This window comes from Arachis duranensis, chromosome 8, assembly GCF_000817695.3.
Source record: "Arachis duranensis cultivar V14167 chromosome 8, aradu.V14167.gnm2.J7QH, whole genome shotgun sequence".
Taxonomy (NCBI): domain Eukaryota; kingdom Viridiplantae; phylum Streptophyta; class Magnoliopsida; order Fabales; family Fabaceae; genus Arachis; species Arachis duranensis.
The window spans coordinates 44177557-44204164 of NC_029779.3; the positions used below are offsets into that span (position 1 = coordinate 44177557).

The 26608-nt window shown below is 30.9% G+C and overlaps 4 protein-coding genes and 1 pseudogene across 6 annotated transcripts; 1 reads left to right on the forward strand and 4 right to left on the reverse strand.

Moving 5' to 3' along the window:
• Nucleotides 1-2608: 2608 nt before the first annotated feature.
• On the reverse strand, nucleotides 2609-5824 carry LOC107463062 (50S ribosomal protein L28, chloroplastic). Of its 3 annotated transcripts, none has more exons than XM_016081785.3 (4): nucleotides 5648-5824; nucleotides 4531-4680; nucleotides 4311-4421; nucleotides 2609-3067 (listed from the first exon to the last, which is right to left on the reverse strand). In XM_016081785.3, exons 2-4 carry the CDS (start codon nucleotides 4622-4624, stop codon nucleotides 2835-2837), a joined length of 438 nt encoding a protein of 145 aa, XP_015937271.1. In that variant the 5' UTR covers nucleotides 4625-4680; nucleotides 5648-5824; the 3' UTR covers nucleotides 2609-2834. The 3 variants fall into 3 exon arrangements, with proteins under 3 accessions (XP_015937271.1, XP_020985408.1, XP_015937270.1); XM_021129749.2 differs by having other exon boundaries at nucleotides 4531-4755; XM_016081784.3 differs by having other exon boundaries at nucleotides 4531-4671; nucleotides 5648-5822.
• A 1773-nt stretch (nucleotides 5825-7597) lies between these two features.
• On the reverse strand, nucleotides 7598-8469 carry LOC107462971 (2-methyl-6-phytyl-1,4-hydroquinone methyltransferase, chloroplastic-like; annotated as a pseudogene).
• A 262-nt stretch (nucleotides 8470-8731) lies between these two features.
• On the reverse strand, nucleotides 8732-11994 carry LOC107463115 (uncharacterized). Its single transcript, XM_016081856.3, has 4 exons — nucleotides 11384-11994; nucleotides 10285-10943; nucleotides 9803-9993; nucleotides 8732-9473 (listed from the first exon to the last, which is right to left on the reverse strand). The coding sequence occupies exons 1-4, from the start codon at nucleotides 11898-11900 to the stop codon at nucleotides 9092-9094; spliced, it is 1749 nt and encodes a 582-aa protein (XP_015937342.1). The 5' UTR covers nucleotides 11901-11994; the 3' UTR covers nucleotides 8732-9091.
• Nucleotides 11995-17559: 5565 nt separating this feature from the next.
• LOC107463113 (superoxide dismutase [Fe], chloroplastic) lies at nucleotides 17560-20862 on the forward strand. The gene is made up of 10 exons (XM_016081854.3): nucleotides 17560-17634; nucleotides 17754-17828; nucleotides 17952-18001; nucleotides 18310-18384; nucleotides 19385-19573; nucleotides 19650-19824; nucleotides 19964-20085; nucleotides 20195-20221; nucleotides 20315-20338; nucleotides 20429-20862. Exons 2-10 carry the CDS (start codon nucleotides 17762-17764, stop codon nucleotides 20633-20635), a joined length of 936 nt encoding a protein of 311 aa, XP_015937340.1. The 5' UTR covers nucleotides 17560-17634; nucleotides 17754-17761; the 3' UTR covers nucleotides 20636-20862.
• Nucleotides 20863-23636: 2774 nt separating this feature from the next.
• Nucleotides 23637-25327, reverse strand: LOC107462970 (uncharacterized). Its single transcript, XM_052253422.1, has 3 exons — nucleotides 24739-25327; nucleotides 24509-24600; nucleotides 23637-24262 (listed from the first exon to the last, which is right to left on the reverse strand). Exons 1-3 carry the CDS (start codon nucleotides 25325-25327, stop codon nucleotides 23705-23707), a joined length of 1239 nt encoding a protein of 412 aa, XP_052109382.1. The 3' UTR covers nucleotides 23637-23704.
• Nucleotides 25328-26608: the final 1281 nt, after the last annotated feature.

The window sequence follows — 26608 nt, forward strand, 5'->3', positions numbered from 1 at the left end:
GTTGGCGAAGTTTATTTAGGCTTGTTCACCTAATACAATTGATAAGAAAAATTCGTTCGGTGATAAATGACAAATATTACAGGTGAAGGAAATAAGACTTAAAAAGCATATCACTCATACATTTTTTTTATAATAAATAATATTTAGACACATTCTTCTAACCTCCAATATGCGTTATTTTTGTTTTATTAATTAAAAATAATCTAAATATATAAATTAACCAATAAAAATTATTTATGATGGCAAGATATATAGATGCTAAATAAATGGTACAAATTAAAGTAACTATTATTTATGATGAATCGCTACAAGAATGTTAAGAAAATCGACCATTTAAAAAGATCCTGTAGAGTAGAAATTAAAGAAATCATCAATTATATGTTTAGAAAGAAGAGGATCAAAATTTTCCTAGCTACTCAATATTCATAATAAGCCATTTGTTAACAATTACGTGTATCAAATTATGGATTATTCTATAAGATGGTTTGAAAGTTTGGTTTAAAATTTTTCGTATTCTGAATTCAACTATGAAATTAATTATTTTTAATTAATTTTTAAAATTTTTTTATTCCTAAATCATAAATTCTAAATTCTCATCAATGCACTCAAGAATTAATAGTTTTGCTTAAAGATCTCTGTTATTCAAACATGCATATAGACCTTGCATAGCTTGGATTGCATTCCTGTAGAATGTAATCAGTGGTTTCTGTCCAGTTTCCTTCCTGCACAAAAGAGGACCACAAATAGAAACCTTAACTTGAATTAGGAAAGTGCAAGTCATAGACTCAATTGTAATTCTATCATGAAATGACCAAGAAAGTAGAGTCTTCTCCATTTTCAGGGTGAGTAACATCTGCTCCAAATATTATAGTTGGTATGCCACTAACTAATGGTGTTCTGCAGCTTACTGCATCAACAAGAACAGTGTTTTCTACTTCCCATCTGCATCAAAAAGAATCAGTTGTAAGTATTCCAGAGAAGTGAGAGTAACTTCGACGTATATCTGTAGAGTAAGGATGCCTACATTGGCCTAACACAGCAGCATTTTTGAAAATAATAATAATAATAAAAAAATGACATGAATACAAATGGAATAATAAAGGGCATAATGTTGATTAGGCTAACAACTTGCAACCATGAATATGAATTTCTGGGGGGGAAAAACGAGCTTGGAAAAAGCAAACAAGGACAGAGAATTGTCTAAGAAATAACAGAGTGAAAGTAGACTACAAATTTTGCTCACGGAAGTGTTATTGCATGTGACAGATATTTGAGTGAAAACAAACCTTCACATTGATTTTCAAAGACAGATTAGCCAAATACTGCTTAGTGATCTTAAAGACATGCTTTGTCAGACAACAAGATTGAGAAATCAAACCAAGGTCAGTTTCACAAATTCTCTTGAGGTCACCTGAAAATAGAAGATTTTATACGAATGTTGACAATTTTCAACTGAAGCAAAGAGCAATCATTTATGATACAACAATCTACGTTCATTATCAACAATGTGGCTTACCATAGAGAGAACCATTGTTGTCAGGTAATATTGCCAACAAAAGCTCAACCCCTTTCCTTTTATTTTGGTTGTTGATACGTGGTAAACATGCTCCAAAGCTTTCTCCACCTGCTCAGACTCTCGGCATTGTATATGGGGATAACAGGTTCCGGATTAAACTCCTACAAAGATGAAACAACAAATAGAACAGAAGGAAAAGTACCATTCCAGATACTTGACACATTTGAGCAAGCTCATTACGAAATGGGCAGGCAACACTGTCTTGCACGCTCCATGAAAATTTTATGCATGCCCACCGACTAACTAACGGTCATGCCATTAATCATTTTCTTCATATTTTGGTAAGAGGAGACAAAATACCATGTTAAAAGCTATCACTTAAAAACTCTAGGTCAAACAAGAAGAGAATATAATAACAACTGACGTGGATGACAGAATTCAGCACAAAACAAGGTAGAACAGTTGAATTTTGCCACAACTTGAGAACATATAAATGGTATCAATGTATACAATACCTTGTTCATCATATTTCGTTGACCGACTTGAGGTAAACAACTCCTTTCTTCCCCACTTTCATGATATTTAAGCTGCAAACAAAAGTGCAACAGATCAATAGTTGTAGCACAAAAAGAAGAGATTCTACTTTCAGCAACTCATATTTTGGGAGGAGGAGCACATTACCAAAGGGGCAGGAAGAATTCTTGCTTCAACAGAAGCTAGCTTTTCACTTTTTATTCCAAATTCCTTTGCATAAGGATCCTGATCATAAGCATTATGCCGAATGGTCGTCTTGTAAATAAATTGAAATCTTGATATGATGGCCGAACATGTTATGCAGCTCCCAATATAATGTACATGTATGTGTGTTGTGTTTCTGTCTGAACAAGTATCTTAATATATTTCATCTGCGAAAGTATATCCGGTCATAGTTGATTGTACCTTTCCCTTATCAATTCCATAGATGTAACTCTAGAAGAGAACACCTCCATTATCAGCAAATGGAATTTACCATTGTTTGAAACCCTTTTACAGTGATATTAGGCTATTAGCCCTAAATGATTTCAACAGTATAGGAGTAGATGATATTAGCCCTTGGTAAGAAGACTCATTTGTGTAGCTTAAATTAAAAATGTGCAGGAATTACAAGGTGCATATCAATTCTCAAGATATTCCGTTTGTGCTTCTCACAATATCTTCTTTCAACCGTTGCTAGAATCATTCATAGTTCCTAAAAGTAACATTAAAAACAAAATCAACAAATAATATCAACCAACTTGAATTTGTTCTTTCATACAACTACATCCATAATCAGGTGGTCTTATTTCTTCCGGAGGTCAATTCCAGCTTTCTTCGCGACTGCATCGAGTCCATTCTTCTCTATGGTTTTCAATGCCTTGGTTGATAACCGAAGCTTTACGTAGCGCTTCCCGGCTTCCCACCAAATCCTCTTGTACTGCAGGTTTACAAACTGCAGTTTCTTTGTCTTGTGGTTTGAGAAAGATACTTTGTTGGCCTTGTTTGCTTTCTTTCCAGTGAAGGGACAAACTCTCCCTGAAAAAAAAGATAAAAAAGTAAATAATAATAACAATAATAATAATCAAATCAAATAAAAAATAAGATAATAGAATAATCAATCTCTGTCAATTGTCAACAAAACATAACAGATTCCAATTAGGTTTCTCCGCCCTTAGCATATTGTTAGCCATGCATGTCATCCTCGTAAAAAAAATGAAGACTGTAGAACTATAGCATATGTCGCTCTTAAGATCAGGCTGAAGCTCGAGTAAATATCAGTGTTAGTTTCTTGAGTCCAGGAAAAGTGAAATTGTAATATATAGTAATTGTCCAGCCACAAGACAATATACGAAGAAGCTTCAAAATCACAGTTGGTAGCTTCAGCATCACTTTTTTATATTTCCAATTTCTAATGATCTGATCAAACAATTAACACAAGCTTCAACTAAAAAAAAAGTGGTGGTCTTCCTTCAATATACATACAATATCGCATGATCACGTGGAAGTTATCGGCTTATGGGTTGTGTAGTCTTTATAATAACTCAAGTGTTGTGGTAGCCATTCAAATCAGCTACCTTTAACAGCCTGGTGCAGGACACAACATTTTTGTAATCATCTACTCATAGCTAAACACAAAATATAGTAATTAGGGAGTAATTAACTATTTGGTAAACCTCCCTTAGTTACTTTTGGCCATGTCAACGATTGATTTTCGTTTCGTTAGCTGCTTAAACAAGGCTGTTCTTTTGGCAGAGTGCAAACTCATAATGGATGAATCAAGCAGAGATACTTGGAGACTTTGTAGCATCGAACAGGTTGAAGAACTCAAATGCTTGGCTAAAATCATGACAGCATATGGGTATCCACCATCTTAATCTTTCTTCCAGATCCAGTTGTCCATCCATCAATATTTCCAATATCAGGAACCATCAAAATGAATAAGATACATCCTGGGTGAATAAATGTGTTAATGTGTACTCGTCCAATCATGTGACCAAGAAGGAGATTTCACAAGTCAGAGTCCTTCAACTGATAACGATTGGGTAGATTTACTTTTAGTAATGGTGGTTTAAGGGTCAGTGAAGTGCAGGAGAAGGCATTTGGAAATTTCACTATTGAAACGCAACATATGATGTTAAAAAGGTTGGAATATGAAACTTGTAATTGATGTCTCACCTCTCAAGTATCTAGTATAAAGTTAATTAGAGATGGTGCATGGCAGCTAGCAAACAATGAAAGATAAAAAATAGAAATTGAGGGATAAGGGTAGAGGAGTTACGAGCAAGAGGCTGCAAAGGTAAGAACTTTGGAGAGGGCGCAAGAAGGGGCGTAGGAGAAGGGTGGTACGAAATTTTAATGCCGCTGAGGTGGGAAGTGACGAAGGCAAGCTCTGAAAGAAAGAAAATGCACAGGAAGCATAATAAATTATTAGTTTGGACTTTGGAGTTCAAATTATGTTAATTGAATATAAATAAATAAGGAAATGGAGTTGCACTTGCCTGGATGAAAGAGATTGGAAGAAGAGGTTTTTGTTTTCGGAGGCTTCAATTTGAGGGGGAAGGTGGATACCAGTGAACAACCTGCCATTGCCATTCTTCTTTCTTATCTCTCGCTCTCCTTCACACAACTCACTTTCGCTCCTATACTTACTAATACAGTTATGAGAACCGAACCGGTAATTAATCCGGTCATACCACCGGATCACTGGTTTAATCGGTGGGTCACTGATTCACCCGATTAACCCGGTTATAATTAAATAAAATATAAAATTATACAAATAAAATTAAAATCAAAAGTTAAAGTACATGTATTCACAAACGTATTAATAATAATCAAGTATCAATTCTTAGACATAAATAATGATGCAAAAGCTAGTCAATAGTACAAAATAATTTCTCAATTTAAATGAACAAGAAAAAGCAAAAGATAACACAATCGATAATTTACAGCAACAAAAGATTTAGCCAAGTGATTATATACAGCAACAAATTTAGAGCTTGTTTGAAATTCATTTAACATTTGAAAAGAATTCTATTTCCTTTAAGAAAATAATTCATTTCTATTTGAAACTCAATTCCATGATTTGGAATAACTATAATATATTAATAGAATAGCATTCAATTTTGAAGAGTGTGTGAGTGGATTTGGAAATCAGAACCCACTTGGTCTGATTTACAAATCAAAGAAAAATAAGAATTGGAATTTTCAAAGCAATTCAAATAATTCATTTTTAGTTGTTCCAAAACAAGAAAAAGAATTCAGTGAATTCTAATTCCTAGCATTCCAAACAAGCTCTTAAGGTTCATTGATGATAATCAGCAACAAATTCAACTTCCAGCAACAAAAAAAATTTGCTCAGTGATATATTCAGCATCAAATTCAACTTACAGCAACAAATTCTATTTCTAACAACAAATTCAGCTCATTGATAATTTTCAACAACAAAATCAATAACTTTCAGCAACAAAAACTTTACCTCCAATTCTCCAAATATGATTTACAGCAAAACAAAATTAGCGAAATCATTATTTCAGCAACAAACTCAACTTTCAACAACAAATTGAAGATGTAGTGATGATTTACAGCAATGAAATTGAAAAGGAAGCTGAAGCTCACCTTCCCAGGGACCAACTCACGGCGAAGGAAGCGTTGACGGCCGAAGCAAGAAGACGACAACGACCACCACCCGAGGCGGCCGCGAGAGAAGCGAGATACCGGAGACGAGAGAGTGAGAGTGAGTGAGCTTGAGGAAGAGAGGTGAGAGGATAAGGCCACCCGGCCCCGGGGGGCTGTTAAAGGGAAACGACCCCGTTTTCAAATTTTTGTAATATTGTTAATATAAAAAACAAAAACTATATAAAAAAGAATACCACAAAAAATGAGATGTAAGTTATGCTATTATTTTAATATAAAAAAAATAAAAGTAACTATTTAAAAAATAAAAATAAAAAATAATTATATAAAATTAGGTAAATAAACTTTAATTAAATATTTTTATTATTTATCGTTTAATTTATGTATAATTTTTTTATAATTATTAAATTTTGAATTAATTTTTTATTTTAAATTGTCATTTATCATCTACTACTATAAAATTTAAATTAATTTTTATAACCTACTTGACAAAATTTAAAAATTTTTTAATCAATTAAATTTAATTCATATTATTATTCAATTAAATTACAAAATAAAATTAAGCACAATTATTATCTATATTAAAATAGTATATTTTTTGTATATCTTTTTTGTTGAATAATAATATTATTGAATCATATATAAATTGTAAAATTAAATAAATATATTGTACAATATTTTTTACAAATTAATTTCTAAGTTTAATATTAATTTACATATTATTTAATATATCTTTAAGTAATATTATAGCATTTTAAATTTATACTATATAATATAATTAATTTAGCTTTTCATCCATCGCATGAGTCTTAATCTAGTGTTATATTGAAATAAGAGACAAGCCAGCACTCTCTTTTCTTTCTTTTTTTTCAAATAAAGAGAAAAATAGAACTAAATGTTGTGATGAGAATGGATAAAGATAGAAGATGGATGATCATTTATGAGTGACTCAATTTTTCTATATGTTGAGAGGAACAAATTCTTAGGACAAAGCAAAAATTAATAAGGTTTGATAAGTAAATTTTGTAAAAAAGATTAAACACACAGTAATAACAATAATCCTTCTTTTTTATATATTGTTCATATTTATCTTTTTTCTTTTTAAATTACTACATATATTAAATAAATATACGAATTATCTTTATTATATTAAGTTAATTATATTAGTAAATATTAATATTAAAATCTTTTATTTATATATTTTTATTTTATATTTAGTACATCTTTTTTATTTATTTATTTATTTTATAACACTAATTTTTTTTTATAAATTTGCTTAAAACACTCAGTTTGAGATTGGAATATAGAGGAGGCTAATTGAGTGATTGTAGAAGATAAAGAGCTTTAAAGTTCTCTATTATGTATTATCACGCCACTTTTTCTCTTTCTTACAAAATTGAGTGAACAATTGGATGCTGGGCCTCATGGCATCTGAGGAAAGTGATGACTATGGTGGGAGAAGCAGATAGATTAAGAATGAGATAGATTTTGTGAATGAAATTAGGGTTAGAAAAATGCTAATTTAAAATTTTTTTTATAATTTTTTAATATTTGGATAGTTTTGTCGATCCAAACTTATTTTTTATGGGTAAAATTTAATTTTGTTTTTTTTATTAGATTTGTCAGTATTTAAATCATTAATGGTTAGAAATCGTAATTTATTCGTACTTTACCATTATAATAAAATAGGCATTATAGCATGCAATATAATGTATATACACCGTACACTAAGGGAATACGTATAAAAATGTATTGCACATATTGGAGATAGTTTTCTTTTGTTGAATGATTTTAGATCTTGGTTTACTTAGCATTAAGTACAGACGGTAATATATAGAAGTGCAAGTGGTGATGAATCAAACGATCTGAATGTTATTAGTTGTGATTTTAATGAAGTGTGTTAAATGAAAGTCAGTGACAAGTGACAAGTGATTAATCTTCAGTGTCGTGTTCTTTTGGGTATCCTGTACAGGTTGATTCTGTATGTGGGTCTGGCCAGTATTCAATACTGAACAACAAAACCATAAGTCATAACATATCCTAAAAGATGATGCTGATGACTTACCATCATCAAGGCTAACACTTTGTTCTACTTATGCTTCAACCTACTTCCAAGCACATAGTTTCTGCAATAGTTTACAGAAATCAATCTCTTATTTATCCCAAGTCTATAATAATCATGCCACATCATTTTGGCTACCAAATGTTGGCAAAATATCCAGCTACCCAGACTTTTTTGTTTCTTTTGAGTAAAAGAATCAAGTAACATCGCTTAGAGCAAAAGATTGAATTGATATACCTTCCAGCGGAAATATATCTGTCGGCATAATCAGTTGGGAATGGGAGATCTTCAGCATCGCCTTCGATAATGTTGCATTCCTTCAACGGTTGCTTGTTCTTGGCCTTGACCAGCTGGTGAGGGGACTGGTCAAGAATTGTAACATTGTTAGCATTCACATGCTTGACTATGCCAAGAGTGGTGAACTCTGTTCCTCCGCCATCGGTCGTAGAGATCCGCAGGCTCAAGTACATCATCCCTCATGTCTTCAGTCCAGTGTCCGGGGTTTATGACGTGATCATACACGGTAGGCAAGAACCTGTAGAACCAAAATGCCACCCTTTTGGGTTGGATGAACCTGCAGCTGCTGCTGCTCCTCTTGTTCTTGTTACCATAAGACACTACACCCTTGTTCTTTTTCAACTCCACTTAGCATCAAGTTGCCATGGACTGATGATAGTGATAATCAATGACAACTTTTGTTGAACAAACTAAGTACTAATGAGAAAAGAGACACAAGATCCATTTTCGTGAAGCAGACTAATTTTGACAAACTTGACTCACCCTTAATTGTGCTATTAAGTTTCTTCCAGTCTTATTGTATCTTTGGCGATATAGCACTAATTGGGATTTATTTAATCCAAGTGTTTATTGAGATCATTTTCAAAGTAGAATATATATTTTTCCTTCTGTTAAGAAATAAAGAATAATATACATAAATCTGATGATACCAGAAAAGGAAGAGGCATACATTACAGGTTAATGCGTGCAAAATGCAAGATAAAGAGTGGAATATTCAATATTATGCATTTCACTTCATTTCAATATTTCATCACACGTCCAACTAATAGTATCAATGTGCGCTGTTTCCATCTTGACAATTCGTGTGAGGCCAGATTTGCATTTCATTTATACAGCAAAAGGGCCATAAGCCATTAGAACCTTGAGTACGATCTATGCATAACTAATACCATGACTCAACCACACAGAAATTGAAAAACAACCTCTACAGATTATGTATCACACTATTCACTACATATAGTCACTGTGTTACTATACCCAGGACACATAGCATTTTGTAGAATTTTGGGTTGGGAAGAATAGGGGGTTAAGCTTCCCGTATATGAATATCAGATGAGTTAGGAAGATTAAGGTTCCAGTATATCAGATGGTTTTGGAACTTCCCTGAGTTGCACCGAGTTTTCAAAGCAGTGATAGAAACCGTAATGAGGGAATCTTTCATACCAAGTATCTTGAATAACATGTGTGTCCCAGTGTTCTCCACTGCTGCTCTTACCGTACTTGTGAATCCATCCAGAACCATTGTGTTGCTCTCCCCAAGTTCTGTTCCAGCGATCTCCATGCTTACCTTGCCACCAGGTCTCCCCCTGCTTAACACCATGGCCATTTAGATCAAAATTTTCATCCCATTTGTCACCCCATTTCTCCCATCCATCACCCTCGCGGCGCTCAGCCCATTTGTCTGTGTATTTAATGCTGCCACCATATCCATCATACGTTTCGCCCCACCTGAAAAAAACACAGCACCCTTAATCCAAGAGGGAAAAAAGTTGGAATGTAAAGATGAAAAAACACTATCAGGATTCAGGAGCCAGAACAAGTTGCCAATTTTTCTTATTGTTTCTCAAAAGAGGATAAATTACATTCACTCTGAATTTCTCAGCACAAACCTTGAAGGTAGTAGTAATTTGCTTTCACAAAATCTTGGTCCAATAAAAATATAAATTGCTCAAAATATTTCAGTCTACATCGTCTTGTTGAAATCACTATATGTTTAAACAATGAGCATTAAATGCATCGAATTTCAACTCTCAACCAAAATTTTATACTCTTGTTACCTTTCATGCCAAACATGAGCATGTCCAGCTTCCAAGGGTGTATTTGGATCAATACTGCACCATTTGTGTGCCCATTTCTCTGCTTGACCAGCTGCATTGTAGTGTTCCCACCATTTTTCTTGCCATTCGTCACCTCTACCATTCTTTCCCCACTTGTCTGCAGTTTTCTCCATATGCATAAGCCCATTTTCCTGCAAGCGAAAACCATGCCAAAGATTATCTTATTGAAACACAATTATTGTTGTCCAGGAGTATATAGGTCGTATCGGCTAGTGCTGTGACTACAGCTACACGGCATGCATTAATAATTGGCAAGGGACAATTCAGAATAATGATATACAAGAGCTTAAGAAACAGGTTCCCAATGAATCGCCTCTGGCAATGAGCATGGCGACAGTGGCAACTGAAAATATGCATACTTTAAGCAGTTAATAATAAGAAAGGTGTTCAGCTGCAATTTAGATGTAACAAATGGTACTAACCTGAGACATGGATTCTCTCCAGAATTCTCGCCAAACATTTGCATTCGCATCACGTCCAGATTTCTCAGAACCAAGTTCCTTATAGCCAAACTCATCAGAAGCTTCCCAATACTTCTCTTGCCACTCGATGGTTTTGTCAGCGCTAATGCCTCTGGTCATCGTCCATCTACAAATTACGCCATCAGGTCTTTGCTCAATTCCTGTTTCCTTCCACCATCTTGATCCATCTGGATTCACTCCAGAAGGTAAAGAATTATTGGCTATATGGAGGGCATTAGCTGCTTCAGCTGCATGGCCAGAGGACAATGTGCCACGTCTTTCTTCCTCTTCCAGGGAAGGTGACTCCATATTGGAAGCAGAGTCTTCCATCTTTTCAACCTCTATCAATGATTGAAAGGGGGGTAGAGTAGGACTATGTTTGCTTTGAGAGAATACACTTTCAAATGGAATCGAAAGGAATTGCACCGATCGTTCCTTCTCCATAATAGGATTGGAGAATGAAGAATGAACTGAAGACTTGGTATCTAACTGAAAGCCACCAGCATCATCTAAAGGAAGATCACTATCAACTGGGGGTGTCCAGGACCAAAAGTCAGGGCCTGGAATACCATCTCTCTGCTTTTCTGATTGTGACACAAAAATACTCTCCGTTTGCATTCCTGTTTCATCAAAAAACGAAAACACAAGAATGCATCAAGAATTTAATACTAATTTTTTTTTTCACCGCATCTATTTAGAAACAGAACTAAAACCACCGAGTTTCTTTCCGAATTAGTAAGTTCAAAAGACACCCTCAGGCAATGGCAACTTCAATAAGTTATGTATTCCTCTTTTTTCCCTCCAATCCATGCTTCTTCGTTGTTAAGGGGGAAAAAATGGTGTACTGATCACAATTTTTCTGAAATGTAAACAAATTCATTTGCAAATTTTAAAACTCAAACTGAAAACCCTAAAGAAAAGAGGGAGAATGAAGGGGAGAAGGAGGAGGAAATTACAGTGTACACTATAAAGTATGAACATCGGTTCCAATTCAAAGAGCAAAAGATCCAATACCAGAGAAACGAAAAATAAAAGTAAAAATGTTGAAGCCAAATGTTACCATCTAGAAGCTTGGCATTGGAATCGGCGCCGTCATTAGCGGCGGGCTTGGCCCCGTCGTTAGTGCCTTTGTCGTCGAGGATGGCCCTGGCAGCAGATATTGCGGCAGCAGCTCGATCGATGACCTGCATGCGCTGGATCCTGTCCCTCTCTTCACTGGGAACTTGTAGAAGCTTCTGGAAGTTGGAGGTCTTGTTGTCCAGATCGTCCCCAAGTCCACCGGTGGCGGCACTCTCGTCGTGTGGAGAGGGAGAGGGAGAGGTACGGTCAAGAATTCTCTTGAAGTGAGCGGTTTTCCTGTCCCTCTCAACGGCCCTCTTCCACATGTCCAGATACGACGAGTCTCCTCCTCGTTCTCCGTCGTCGGAAACACTGGCGCTGACTCTGAGCCTGACGCATTTTGTGTTACGGCGCGGTGTTTGGAGGAGGAACGGGTGGCTGAGCAGCTCCGATAGGGGCAGGACGCGTGGCGATGTGGTGAATGCACCCGCAGCGAAGGATCCGATATGGGTCGCCATTCATGGGACAAGACTGAGAATCAAAGGCTCAAGATGGCGCTCAAGTTTCTTGAAAGGCTCAAGATGGCGCTCAAGTTTCTTGCGCTATTTATATCTTCTATATTGAAATCCAACGGGTTAAAATGAATCCATTCAAAAGAATAATCGCTTTCATAGCTCACAAGTAAGGTTCCATCACTGTTTTAGTGGGACTATAAACTTAATTATCATTAAATTAGAATAAAATTTACACGGAGTTAATCATTGTTGTATTAAAATATAAATTTAGATCAGTTATAAGTTATAAAATTAATAATAAATAAATATTCATTTTTTTTAAAGAATATTTACTAGTGTTACTGTATTAAGATACTTTATTACTAAATGCCCGGGATTTTTTTAAAAAAGAGAGGACATTTTCGTGTTACCCAAGGTAAGAAGCAAAGGACGCAATCAACGTGAGTCACGTGACATTCCAGGGCAGAGAGGACAAGCTGTATAAATAACAGATTTAGCTATCACCTGTTTAACCCAACTTGGGCATGTTAAAGTTATTAATAAAAATGTAAAGTTTACATTTTAATATATTTATGATTTACTTATTCCATCCGTTAGTATAAATTTATTGAATTTTTAATTAAATTTTTATATATTTTATATTAAATTCTTATATTATATCATATTTTTAATAGAATAAAATAATATTTTTATTCTCAACATTTAAGATAAGTTTTATTTGTGTCTTTAATATTTTTTTTTTGTGACAATGTGTAAATCGTCATATTTATATTCCTAACGTTTATAAAATAATTCAATATTATCTTGCTGTTAATTACACATAATGAACTTTAGTTGGAATTCTAAAAATCTTTTCTTAAAGTTAGACTACAAATGTTTCTGACAGAATCGATAATCCATTTCGAATAATAGATCATCAAAAGTTAAAACTAATTCCTACAACATTTATATAATTCACTTTTTTAGAGACATAATTGAACCTATACACAAATAATGGGTACAATATTAAAATCGAACATATCCAAGTGAGACCTAATTGAGAATGAATACATCCAAGTAAAATAATTAAAAAATACAATATAATATAGGATAATATTGAATCACTTTTATAAACGTTAGAAATACAAATTGGATTGTTTAAATGTTATGAACACAAATAAAACTTACTCCAAATATTACAGACAACAACGATACTTTATTCTTTTTTATATTATTTAAAATTAGTATATAATTTAATATGTTTAATTTAACTACTTAATATAATATATATTTAGATATTGATTAACTTATAATTATTTGATTGTATACTTGAATAACTATTTGACATAGGAATTTTTTATTTAAATAATTTAAATATAATATTTACAAAACTATATAATCTGTGGTATATTTACGTATTTGCATAAACTTTACCCATTTTGGATATAGAATAGTTAAAACCATAAAAAGCACAATTTTAATACTCTATATTTAGGGTACGTACAGTTTAAAAATATATGCATAAGCCAGATGCACTATACTCAAAATACAGCCATAACAAAATTTATGATACATGCAATTTATAAAATACTATTTTTTTAAATAATATTTATCCATCTTTTATTCTTATATCTTTCTGAAAATTTTCAAATTTTAATAGTATCACTTTATAAAATAAAAATATATTATAAATAAAATGTAAATTTAATTATAAAAATAAAAAGATAATTTATTTGAATTATATTAGATAAATTTTAAAAGTTAAACCTAAAATTTAATTTAATTCCAATGCAAATTGTTTTTAATTTTCATATATTAATTAAATTGGATTTTAAGTTTTTAACATCATAATTTACCAACTAACTTATTGCATTAGCTAGTCTTAAAAGCAAAATTTTGAAAATTAGCTCAATTATCTAACCATTTTAGTTACTGATTTACTAATTTTATTGGTCCAACTGGTTCAACTGAACTAACCATTTATAATTAAATAATAAATAAAAATATAAATAAACACTCTAAAATATATATTTATAGTCTAATATAAATTAAAAAATGCCATCTAAATTTAAAGCATTACATCAACAAAAATATTATGATCTTATCAAAGCAAAATTAAAAGTTATTAGTTAAATAACAAGTATTTTTTTATTAATACTATCATTTATAACTAAAATTGTAAATCATAAAATGTATAAATAATTTTGATTTATCAATCATTAATAATTTAGTACTCTTTATATGAAGGCAGTAGTAATTTATCTACAATTTTAACATGGTTGTTAATACAAAAAATAATTTTACTTTTAAAAATTATTTTATTTGTGGTAAAAATAAAGAAGAAATTAAACTAAATAAATATTATAAAAAATATTTTATATTAGCAATAAAATTAAATAATAATAACAATAATAATAACAATAATAATAATAATAATAAGTCTTTAAATATAAATTACAATAAAATTATGAAAAACACTGTAATAAAAAATAGTACATTGACCGAGTAATTCATAAGTAAAATATATAAGAATAAAAGATAGATAAATATTATTTCAAAAAAATATTTTATATAAATTACAGGTATTATGGACACAATATTAAAAATTTTATTATGATTGTATCCTGAGTACATATCAGATTTATACACAGATTTTTAAATTATATATTTTTGAGATACAGAGTATTTGAGTTGTGTTGCTCTGTATTCGATATGATAAGACTTATGTAAATGCGTAAATATACTAGACATTATACATTTTTGCAAATATTATATATCTAAATTAAATCTCTCATTTAATTCAATTTAAACTACAAATCGATTTGCACAAATTTAAATTTGATTCTGATTTTGACAAACAATATGGATTATATTGAATTTTAGATTTAGTTCTCAAAACCGATAAAAAAATATTTTATATAAATTAAAGGTATTATGGATACAATATTAGAAATTTTTAGATCATATGTGATATTTATTTTATTAATATTTTAAATATGGGTGAAATTTGTGGTAAAAATAAAGAAGAAATTAAACTAAATAAATATTATAAAAAATATTTTATATTAGCAATAAAATTAAATAATAATAACAATAATAATAACAATAATAATAATAATAATAAGTCTTTAAATATAAATTACAATAAAATTATGAAAAACACTGTAATAAAAAATAGTACATTGATTGAGTAATTCATAAGTAAAATATATAAGAATAAAAGATAGATAAATATTAAAAAAATTATTTTATATAAATTACAGGTATTATGGATACAATATCAGAAATTTTGTTATGGTTGTATCTTGAATATAATATATCAAATTTATACACAGATTTTTAAACTATATATCTTTCAGATATAGAGTATTTGAGTTGTATTTTTTATGATTTTAATCAAAGTTCTGAAAACCAAATTGATCATCAAACCGTTTTAGTTATTAGTTTATTGGTTCATAAGTTCAATCGATTCAATTGTGGTTGAACAAAAAAAATCGTTTTATAATAAAATAATAAATAAAATATAAATAAACACGTTAAAACATAATTATAATTTAATATAAACTTTAAAATATCATCCAAATTAAAAGTATTATATAAACTAGAATGTTATGATCTCATTTAAATACAAACTCAAAAGTCAAATAACAAAAACAACCAACTAAACATAAAATGCCAACATCCAAATTTATTATCAATCATATTTATTTATATTCACAATTTTATCACATTCATTCATATTCAAAATCCCTTCCTTATTCAACAGCACAAAAATTGAATGAACATCAGCAACAGCAGCATCTTCTGCTGATTTTGGATACTTCTAATATTCATAAACAATGGCCACTACATGTTACAATTTAATAGTAGAAAGGGTAAACTGGAGGTGAGGTGAGGGACATGAGATTGGAAGGATGGAGTTAGGGCAAACTAGAGGCTGGATCTGGGATTCTGGCATATAGAGTTAACGAGAGAGATTGAAACTACAGCGTTTGGACGCGCATTCAAAAATTACATTTGATAAACAAATAATTTATATCAATATATAAAGTTATAATAAATAATAAAAATAAATATATTATTTATATAATAATTATTTTGGGTTAAGGTTCAAATTTGTCCCTGAAAGATCACGCGATCTTCATTTTCATTCCCGAATGATTTTTTTAATCAAATTAGTCCCTGAAAGATAAACTGTTAGTCAAATTAGTCATTTCATCAATTGGATGATGACGTGTCACGTTAAGTGCCACGTGGCATGATGACGTGACACGCCACGTGGCAGGTCAGTAACACGTGGCACGCCACGTGACAGGTCAGTGACACGTGGCATGTCACGTCTCACTTGACATATAAAAAGTTTTTTATTAATCAAAAAATAGTCCTTGAAAATAATTAAATTTTTATACAAATTGTAATTTTTATGTGAATTTTTTTATTTAAATGAGTTTATCAAATTATTGTTGATTATATATTTAAAAATTTAATATTTTAAATTTTACTAAATAATATAGTAATTATTTTAAATTTTAAATCTTTTAAATTTTTTAAATTATAATTTTTATTATTATTTAATTTATATAGTAAAACTCAATAATTATTGAAAAACTAATTTATGGAATCACTTTTTGAATTTTAATATTCTCATATAATTTTTTAAATATTTTATTTAAAACACAAGAAATTTTATTTTAATACGAAGCATATCTATTTATATAATGTACTAGTGCGGAGTAGCCTGTGTTATGCATAGGTATAATGTTTCATATTTCATTTTATCTAATTGATTTGTGAAATTAAAAAAATTATATAATCTATCTCAAACATATGAAATACACAAAAATTTATTATGATATTTGCACGTATTACGCTTAAGAAGCAAAATAATAATAATAATAATAATTAACCAACAAATTTTCAATATTTTGTAAAGTTTGGAATTGAAACAAAATTTGTGGATCTTCTTGCATTTTGACTCTAAGTATCACTACCATTACCTCCTATATATAAGTAATACCGTAATGGAAAAAAAAGATGTAGTAGAAAAAAAGAAGTGGTATAACTTTGTTTAGGTTAACATACATAAATTTTGATTTTGAGCATATAACTTTGTTTAGGTTAATAAATACATACATTTCAATTTTGAGTATATATATATATATATATATATTCCAGCAAAATGTAGTAATGTAACAAAAAAGGTTTTAGAATAGAAAAGAATAAGAGAGATTTTGAGAAGAATTAAAGGAGAGAGATAATTTTATGAAGAAAAAATAAAAAAAATTATATAAGGACTAGTTTGACTAATTTTTAAAATTTGAGGGATGAAAATGACTTACGTCTGACTTTCAAGGACTATTTTGACTAATAAAAAACTTTTTTATATGTCAAGTGACACGTGGCATGTCACTAACCTGTCACATGGCGTGCTACGTGTTACTGACCTGCCACGTGGCGTGTCACATCATCATGTCACGTGACACTTAACGTGACACGTCATCATCCAATTGACAGAAGGACTAATTTGACTAACAATTTATCTTTCAGGGACTAATTTGATTAAAAAAATTATTTGGGGACGAAAATGAAAATTGCGTGATCTTCCAGGGACGAATTTGAACATTAACCCTAATTATTTTGTAGTTTATATTTGGTTTTCTCTCATTTAACTTTCTTATCCAATGGCCCCAATTCCCTAAACTTTCTGCTGCAACCTTTGAACTCCTCTCCTCTGCGCTTCTGTCCTCACCCACTCTCGGTATGGATTTTATCTGTTCGTCGATTTCGAAATAGAACCTTAATTTGCTTGTGTGTGATTAAGAATGCACCTAATTAACATTTCTTTCGCCTTAATTTGCTATGTTTAAATCTATGCAGAAGCAATAATGCTCTTGCCACTGCCATCAACCACAACTCCTACTTCTTCGCCTTTTCTTTCCCACCATCCAAATGGTTCCACTTCCTCTCTCTCTCTTGATTAGCTTCTGGAAGTTAATTTTGATACACTCATAGTATGAAATACTTGTTTTACAGTGTCTGTGCATACAAATTGAGCTCTTATTTTCCAATATGCAGGGTTAAAAAGTTCAAGCATTTCTGGTGCTTCCAAATTATCAAACAAAGAGGTATGGACCATTAAACCATTTAAGCATTTGCTTCGTCTATGTAATAATGCAAAATTGTTAAATACTACTTTTGTAAGAACAGTAACAAAATGGATATTGGTACTTTGTTTCATCGATTGGAGAATAACTCCACTCTAAATCTTTTTTCATATTCTTCTATATTTCATTTCCCTGCCACTGCCAGTAGCCAGCTCCAACTAGTAGGATAAGGCTCTTTTCTTGTCTACTAGTTGTTTGGTTATACATTTATTTTAATATTGAATAAGCAACTTGTTTCGGTTTTTAAGAAAAAGTGTTGAACATTGTAGAGAAGATTCATAAGGAAACTTGGACTTGCTAAAATCTCTGCAACATTTGAGTTGAAACCACCACCATATCCACTGGTAAGATTTGAAGTTATTCCGTTATTATATTTTCCTAAATTAGTATCAATCAAGCTGCCTAATTTTCACTGGCATTTACTTTTCTAAGAAACAAGCCAATGGTAAAAAGCTATATTTGGCCTGGCCTGGTCTGGTGTGTAGTCATTCATCAGCGAAGAATATTGAACATGAAATATTGGACAACAAAGGCATCTCAGTTGCGTCCGCTACAAAGTCTTGTAACTTAAGCGGAACTCTAAATAAGGAAACTAGTGAGTTTTATAAGGTTCTAATATTTCCTGGTGATTTAATCTTGGGGGGGCTATTCTTACACATTCAAATACTTTTCTTGACCTAGTCTGAATTTGATTAATTCCCGGGATTTGTACTCAACTAGTATTGTACTACTCAGAAGATGTTGAGCATATTATGAACTATGAACTTCAAATCCTCATTGGAATTTTCGCTAGGATGATTTGACAGTTATTTCCATTTTCTGTTCTCTTTTGTTATTCCTCCTTTCCGGAGCTTTGCTCATGTGGTCCACTAGGATATTTCTGTTGTTTTCATAATTGATTTCCCTTTTTTAAGTTCTTCCTTTCACACAATGATAGAATACTTAGTGTCAAAAGAGTTAGTTCAATATAAATAAGAAGACAATATTAGTTAGTTAGATATTGAGACATGGAGAGATAGAGTAGCTCTCAGACTTCCTAAGGATAAACAGGACATTGTAGTGCTCTCAAGTCCCAAGTCACATTATTCAAGAACATCATCGGTAAAGAGTGCAACTTCTTCACTTTCCTTTCATTTTCTTTTTATCTATTCACCAGTTCTGGCACATTCTTGCCACTCTATACTCGTAAATGGGCAACTCTGTATGTCTTTTACATTGTATTGTGCAATTGTGGGCCTCCTATAAATATTTCATGGTCTAACCATATTTCTTTTACTTGTGACATTTTGATTTATATTTTGGATTGATAATATATCTTTCATCAATTGTAATGAACATTGTCAGAATGCTTTGGAGCCCATTATGAGCCAGGAGACGCTTGAGTACCATTGGGGGAAGCACCACAGGACTTACGTAGAAAATCTGAACAAGCAAATTGTTGGAACGGATTTAGATGGGCTATCACTCGAGGAAGTTATAGTTAATTCGTACAACAGGGGTGATTTACTCCCTGCTTTCAACAATGCGGCACAGGCATGCATGCTTCACGCTACAATGTCCTTCTCAGGTTTCTGAACCATGCTTTGTAATCTTGTTCTACTTATTGCAGGTGTGGAATCATGATTTCTTCTGGGAGTCCATGAAACCTCGCGGTGGTGGTGAAAAACCATCAGAGGATCTTCTAAAACTGATTGATCGAGACTTTGGTTCTTTCGAAGGATTTGTTAATGAGTTCAAGACTGCTGCTCAAACACAGTTTGGTTCAGGATGGGTTTGGTTTGCATGTGAGTAACTATCCTTCTCACAGTCTCACCACAGTTTCCCATTTTCGGGATTCATTTCCATTTCTGCTTTTTGTGGTATATCCAACTTATCAAGCACCCTTTTCCCTTGCTTTCCATATTTTTGTTTATGATATTATAGACAAAGACAGCAGACTTGATGTTGGAAATGCGGTAAATCCTCTTCGATCCGATGAGGATAAAAAGCTAGTCGTGGTGAAGAGTCCCAATGCCGTGAACCCCCTTATTTGGGGCTATTATTATGTATGTAATAAGGTTTACAGACTACTTAGGATTCTTTTGTAATCTTTTTTTCTCGAGGCATTACTGTGAGCAAATCCTGATGAGATTACATTATTTTAATTTCTTGCAGCCGCTTCTTACCATCGATGTTTGGGAGGTATTGTTCAGATTTGTTTTTGTTGTTGATTTGAATTGAGGAAACAATTTGCACATGCATATCCTCTGACTCTAATCTTTCTTCTTTGTTCAGCATGCTTACTACATTGATTTTCAGGTAACATGTTTGCTTCAAAGCATTCAATTGAAAAACTGAGGCTTGTTCCATGCTAAATGTAATGATGACTGGCTTGTGTTATCCTTGCAGAGTCGGCGGCCTGATTATATATCGATGTTCATGGATAAACTTGTTTCTTGGGAAGTGGTTAACTCAAGATTCGAAAAAGCCAAGGCTGTAGTCGAACAGATGGAGCGAGAGGACGAGAGGAAAAGGAAACTGGAAGAACAGAGATTCACAACCGATGAAGCTCCGGCCAATGCAATATTTCCTGATACTGATGCTGCTGCTGAATGAGAGAGCTTAAAATGGCGTATATACTATTACTGTATCAATCTAGCTGAGGTAGATGTTTTGAGCTGCAAATTTTGGTAATGATTAATAGTGTATAATAGTTAATGGTTACATGTTCATTAATTTGCATGATCCTGTAGGAGTTTTTTTTAATATATTGATTTAATTTAGTTTATTAAAATATCAAAATTACTATATATTATATAAGAGAAATTCTTGGACAACACTAATTTTTAGTATTTTTTGTTATTATTTGACTAACACAAATATTAAATTGTCTTTAACAAATATAAGTATAAATTATATATTTTTGTGTACAAAATTTTTATAAATATGAATGTAAATTATTAATAATTAAGTGCTGGCCAAAAGTAAAGTATTACTCGGTATATTTGGGTATAGATATGTATATTTGGGTCCATTAACATTTGGTGCAATGCAATGTTGGATACATTATAGTATAATCCTAACGAGTTGGTAGGTATGACATCACTGGTCATTTGTTAGGAGGCACAGCATTATGTAAATGCATATGTTGTAACCATGCAGTGTGAACAAACAAGTTCACATCTAACCTACATCTATATTACTAATATATCTATATCCAGAGATAGATAAATTTAATTAAGTATTATATGAGTTAAATTAGAAAATAAATTATTTTTTAGTTAATATTAATTAATGTTTTATAAAATATTTTTTTATTTTAAATTTTAAATTCTTAATCTTTAAATCTTAAATTCTAAATTTTAAAGCAAATTAGTAATCGAACTGATTAAACTACTGAGTTAGAGTTACTGAATTATTTGTTTATTTTTTTTAAATTCTGTTTTTCTTCGTTAACAAATACTTTTAAGATGGGTTGCAAACTAAATGAAAAAAAGGCCGGCTCAACTTGTGTTTTGCATACCAATTTTATGTAAGAGGGAATAAACTTCTAAAGAAAGTTTTATTTGTTTATCTATTTATTAAAAAATATAGAAAAATAATTTTTAATTAGCTAATATTATTCAATTTTAAGATTTAGGATTATAATTTAGAGTTTAGGATTAAGCGTCTAAAATTTAATATAAACAAAATAATTTTAAAAAATTAATTGATGTTGGTTTAAAAAAATATATATTTATCTAGCATTACTCTTGTTTATTTTATTGGTGATCACTTTTAAGAATGTCCAAGGTTCAAAACTTTCGCATCAAGACATGATCCCATATGAATTCTTATTCTAAACTATTAGCCTACCGAGACAATGACATGTTTATTTTTTGTTTCTTAAACCAACCACGTAATTTGCTGAAACCTTCCTTGTTCCCTCATAATTTTAATGAAGTTTCATAAGCTTCTTATAGAAGCTTCTATTTCTATGACCTATATATATATATGTGTTTATGATGATCAAATAATTCGTACAAGATGGGTACTAAGCAAAAATGTTCACCAATCATTATCCAATTTCAGAAGAAATTGAGATCAATATTACACTATTTATTAAGGAGAATGCATTATTCTTCTTCATCAAGTGTATCAAAGCAAAGATGGTGGAAGTTGTTCAATAATAATACAATGAGCTTCAAAAGCTTCATTGAAGATGAACAAATCAAAAGTGATCGCATGGAAAAGTATAGAACAACAATAATTAGCTATGCTTCCGAAGATGATGATGATGATGATGATATTAATCAAAGGGCAGAGGTTTTTATTGCTAATTTTCGTCGCCAGCTTAGTTTGGAAAGAAGAGTTTGTTATTGGGAGCCAAAATTTTAATTTGCATGAGATAATAGTTCTGAGGATGAGGGTGATTAATTATTAATTAGAAAAAAAATTGGATTGCTTAAGTTCAATTAGTGGTAATATTAGTGTTTTCCAAGTATATAGACTTGATGTATAATAATAAGGTGTAATTATTCTGTCTGTTCTTATAGTTTTATTGGATTTTTAACTAAGTTTTTTATAATTTTTTTTATTGGGTTTTTATACCATATCAGATTTTGTAATTAAATCGAAACGCTAGAATTAACAGAATATTTTGTTAAATAAAATGAATATGTCTAATACTTGATTAAATATTATGTATAGTTTAACAAAATATTCAGGTAATTTTAATGTTATTATCACGGTAGGAGACTTAGCTACAAAATCTGATATGGTATAGGAATTTAATTAAAAAGAAAAAAGGTATGAAGCTAATTAAAAATTCGGTAAAATTATAAGAATCGAGAGAATAATTAAACCTAATAATAATCATAATGTAATGTGTCCAATGAAAATAGATTCTTTCAATTTTTTTCTCAATTATTTGATAAAATGTGATCTCTCACCTTATATTCTTTAAGTCGGACAAAAAAAATATATAAGATAGATACTAAATAGTTAAAAATCACTCTTTACAAAATAATTAAGAAAAAAAATTGAAAAAATCTACTCCCCAATAATTATTGTGTACGGAAATATGACAAGTTTATTTTCTTATTTGAACTTCTCTTTTTAATTAAAAATGTTTGGTGATTATGAAAAGAAACTAGGTAAGAAAAAAAAGATTCAACAAATATTAGAAAGAAGACATGAAGCCAATACTAGACCAACTATTTCAAGATAAAAGCTCTATGCATGTACATTTAAAAGGTTGCAAAAGCAAAGAAAATATTTTAGTATTATCTACATATTTTTATTTTTATTTTTTTTTAATTTACATTCTATGAATTTTTTTGGGAGATAAAATCCCAAAAAATTAGAGTTTGATGATGATTTTAGAAAATATGAGAATAAATGAAATTCATCCTTGACGAATTATAAATATTTAATTTAAAATTTAAAAAAGTGAATTTGTTGACAATGAATGATCTTTTTTTATTTTTCAATTTTCGAAAAGTGAGTTTGTTGACTATGAATTATCCTTTTAATTATTTTTTTAATTTAAAAAAACTATAATACACCAATTAGCAAATTCAGAGTATCATGTTTCAATAAATAACAATATTACACCATTTTTTTTGTAAATCACCCACCTCAGTATGGTATATAAATTAAAAGATGTCAAAACACAGAAATTGGAAGTGGATTTGATTGAATTCATCATTTGGATTGATAGTCAATGACACTCTGAAAAGCACCCGCCAATGCTCTCACTCTGTTCTTTCTTGCTTCCAAAAGCTTGCTTGCTGTCTCTTCAATCACCCCATTTGATACTTGAGCCTCTCTTTTCCCATGCATCATTACACCTTGTGATGATGATGGTGGTAGTGATGGTGAAGACGATGGCAATGGCGAAGGTGATACTTCCACCTTTTCCTTCTCTTTGTTCTCTTCTTTGAGTTGATGATGTTCTTCTTCTTGTTGTGTTGCTTGATTTTCATTATTATTGCTTTCTGGTTCCTTCACCTTGTTATCTTCCACTTTTATTACTGGCTCTTCAGCATTTTGCTTTTCTTCTTCTTTGATTTCATCAATTTTTGCTTCTTCTGCTGTTGAATGATTAAGTTCTAAGTAGTTGTTGTTACTTTCTTCTTGATTTGTGGTTGCGATGATTTTCTCATTATCACCATCTTCATTTTTTTTATCGTCCTCATTCTCTTCTATTTTCTCTTCTTCTTTATCTTTTTTTTCTTCGTGTTCTTTTTCTTCTATTTTCTCTTCTTCTTTCTCTTCTTCTTTTTCTTGTTCTTTTTCTTCTATTTTTTCTTTTTCTTTCTCCTCTTCCTCCTCCTCTTCTTCTTCGTCTACTTTCTCTTCTACTTCTTCCTGTTCTTTTTCTTCTTCTTCTATTTTCTCTTGTTTTTCATATTCTTGTTTTTCTTCTTCTTCTTTTTCTTGTTCTTCTTCTTCGGATGATAATGTTGAAATAATTTTTTCTTTACTATCCTCATCTTGAGTTTGAACTTGATCGTCATATTCTTCGACCTTGTGATCATGATAATTGTCATGATCAAGAACAAGATCATAGTCATTTTGATCATCATAAAATTCAATATCTGATAAATTATCAATATTATTTTCTTGATAATTATCCAATATATTTATCAACTCTTCTTTTTCTTCGTTTATAGCTTGCTTAACTTCTTCCTCATTATTCCCAACTTTATCCAACTTCTCTAAAAAAACATCTTCACCATCCTTCTTTGTTGAAGAACTACTCTTTGCAACCTTTGTTGAGCCAACAACCTTCTTAGTATTTGTTAAAGAAGTTGAAGAGACACTTTTCTTGGCAACACTTTTAACACCACCACCAACACTAGTTTTTGTTGCTTCCTTAACATTACTACTAGTAATGGGCCTGGACTTAGAAGTGGTAATATTAGTGATACTCTTAACAGGCCCAATGGACTTTTTAACTGATATGGGCCTGTCTCTTGGGCCTGGGGAAACAAGTTGTTGTCTCGAAGGAGAAGGTTGTTTCTTGAGTTGGGCCTCAGATGGTGGAATGGGCTTATCAAAAGAACTTCTTCTAATGGGCTTGCTATTAATGTTATTGGAAGAAGGGTCATTATTGGGCTTTACTGTGAGTTTTGGAGTTTGAGTACCTTTGGATTTGAGGCTGTTTGGGCCATTTTTATCTGAGGTTGTTGTTGACTTTTCTTTAGAGGTGGTTGTTGCTTTTATTGGGGTTCTTTTTGTTGTGCTTGAGATTTGAGAAGAATGTGAAGATGTGGTAGTTTTCTTCTCCTTTCCAACACCACCACCATTAGGTTTTGTTGCCATATATGAATATGTAACTAGGTGGCTTCAATTATGAATCCTAGGGAAGATCCTGCAAATAACTAAAAAGGTTTAGATAAATTTCTATAAAATATTTGTTTTCTTTATTTTGGTTTTTATATTTTTTTTATCCGATAAAATTTAAAAGACATTTCTATTTTAGACACTATCGTTAGTTTGTTCTGTTAAATAATCACGAAATACATCTTGTAACACTAATATTTCAATTTGTCATGTCAATATTTAGCCTGCCACGCTAATACTTAGAATAAATTAACAACGAGGACTAAAATAAAGATCTATTAACAGGTGTATTCATCATCTTTTTATGGCTCAAACAACTTCATTATTGTGGCTTTGGGACATTAATTCTAAAAAAAAGTTAATAAAGTCAACAATAATTATGTTATATTGACATTACAAATTAGCTATCAATCAGTCATGTGTAAAAATATGAAATTACTTCACTATTAAACATTATAAACAATATAATTATATATTTATAATCAAAATTCATAAGTAATATAATTAAATTAAATTCTATCTATAATCAAAATATAAATAGAAGAACAAAAATAATGTAGTGGTTAATTTTGACATAAAAAAATTGATTTTGTTGTAAAGTAAAACATGATTTCAAATATATCCTATAGTTGTGACATAACAAAATGAAGTTGCTCCATCAATATCCCCCACACACATTCCACCTTGATATTTTAAAATAATAAATTAAAGAAATAAATTGGGCATGAACATGAAAGAAAAAAATATTAACGTGACCTAAACTATTAGTGACATGATTAATATTAATGAATGTCAAACTTGAGATTTGGATTTGGAGTTTTAAGCTTAATTGGAGAATATGGTAACCTTAATAATATGATTACTTGATCATCACCATGTATGAATTTTCTTTGATATACAAACAAGAACATGTGACGCAATGATTAATCAAATTCCATATTATTTTTGGATTTTGGGATTTATAAGGAGGAGAAGCAAGCAAAATTCAAAATTTGAAAGATGAATAAAAGAAAAAATAAATAAAATAAAACAAAAAGGAAGAGTAAATTTACAATAACCAAATTAAATGGAAAAGGTTCAAGTTCAGATAACGTACCTTGATAAAATTAAAGAAAGTTCATGGAAGAGTGAATTTGTGGGCACAAAGCAATAATCAAATGAAATTGCTTTGAAAGATGAGAATATATGAAGAGAGAGACAAAAAGGAACAAAATGATTGGTTAAAAACAGAAAAACCAGAAAAAAAGGGGAGGATTGGGA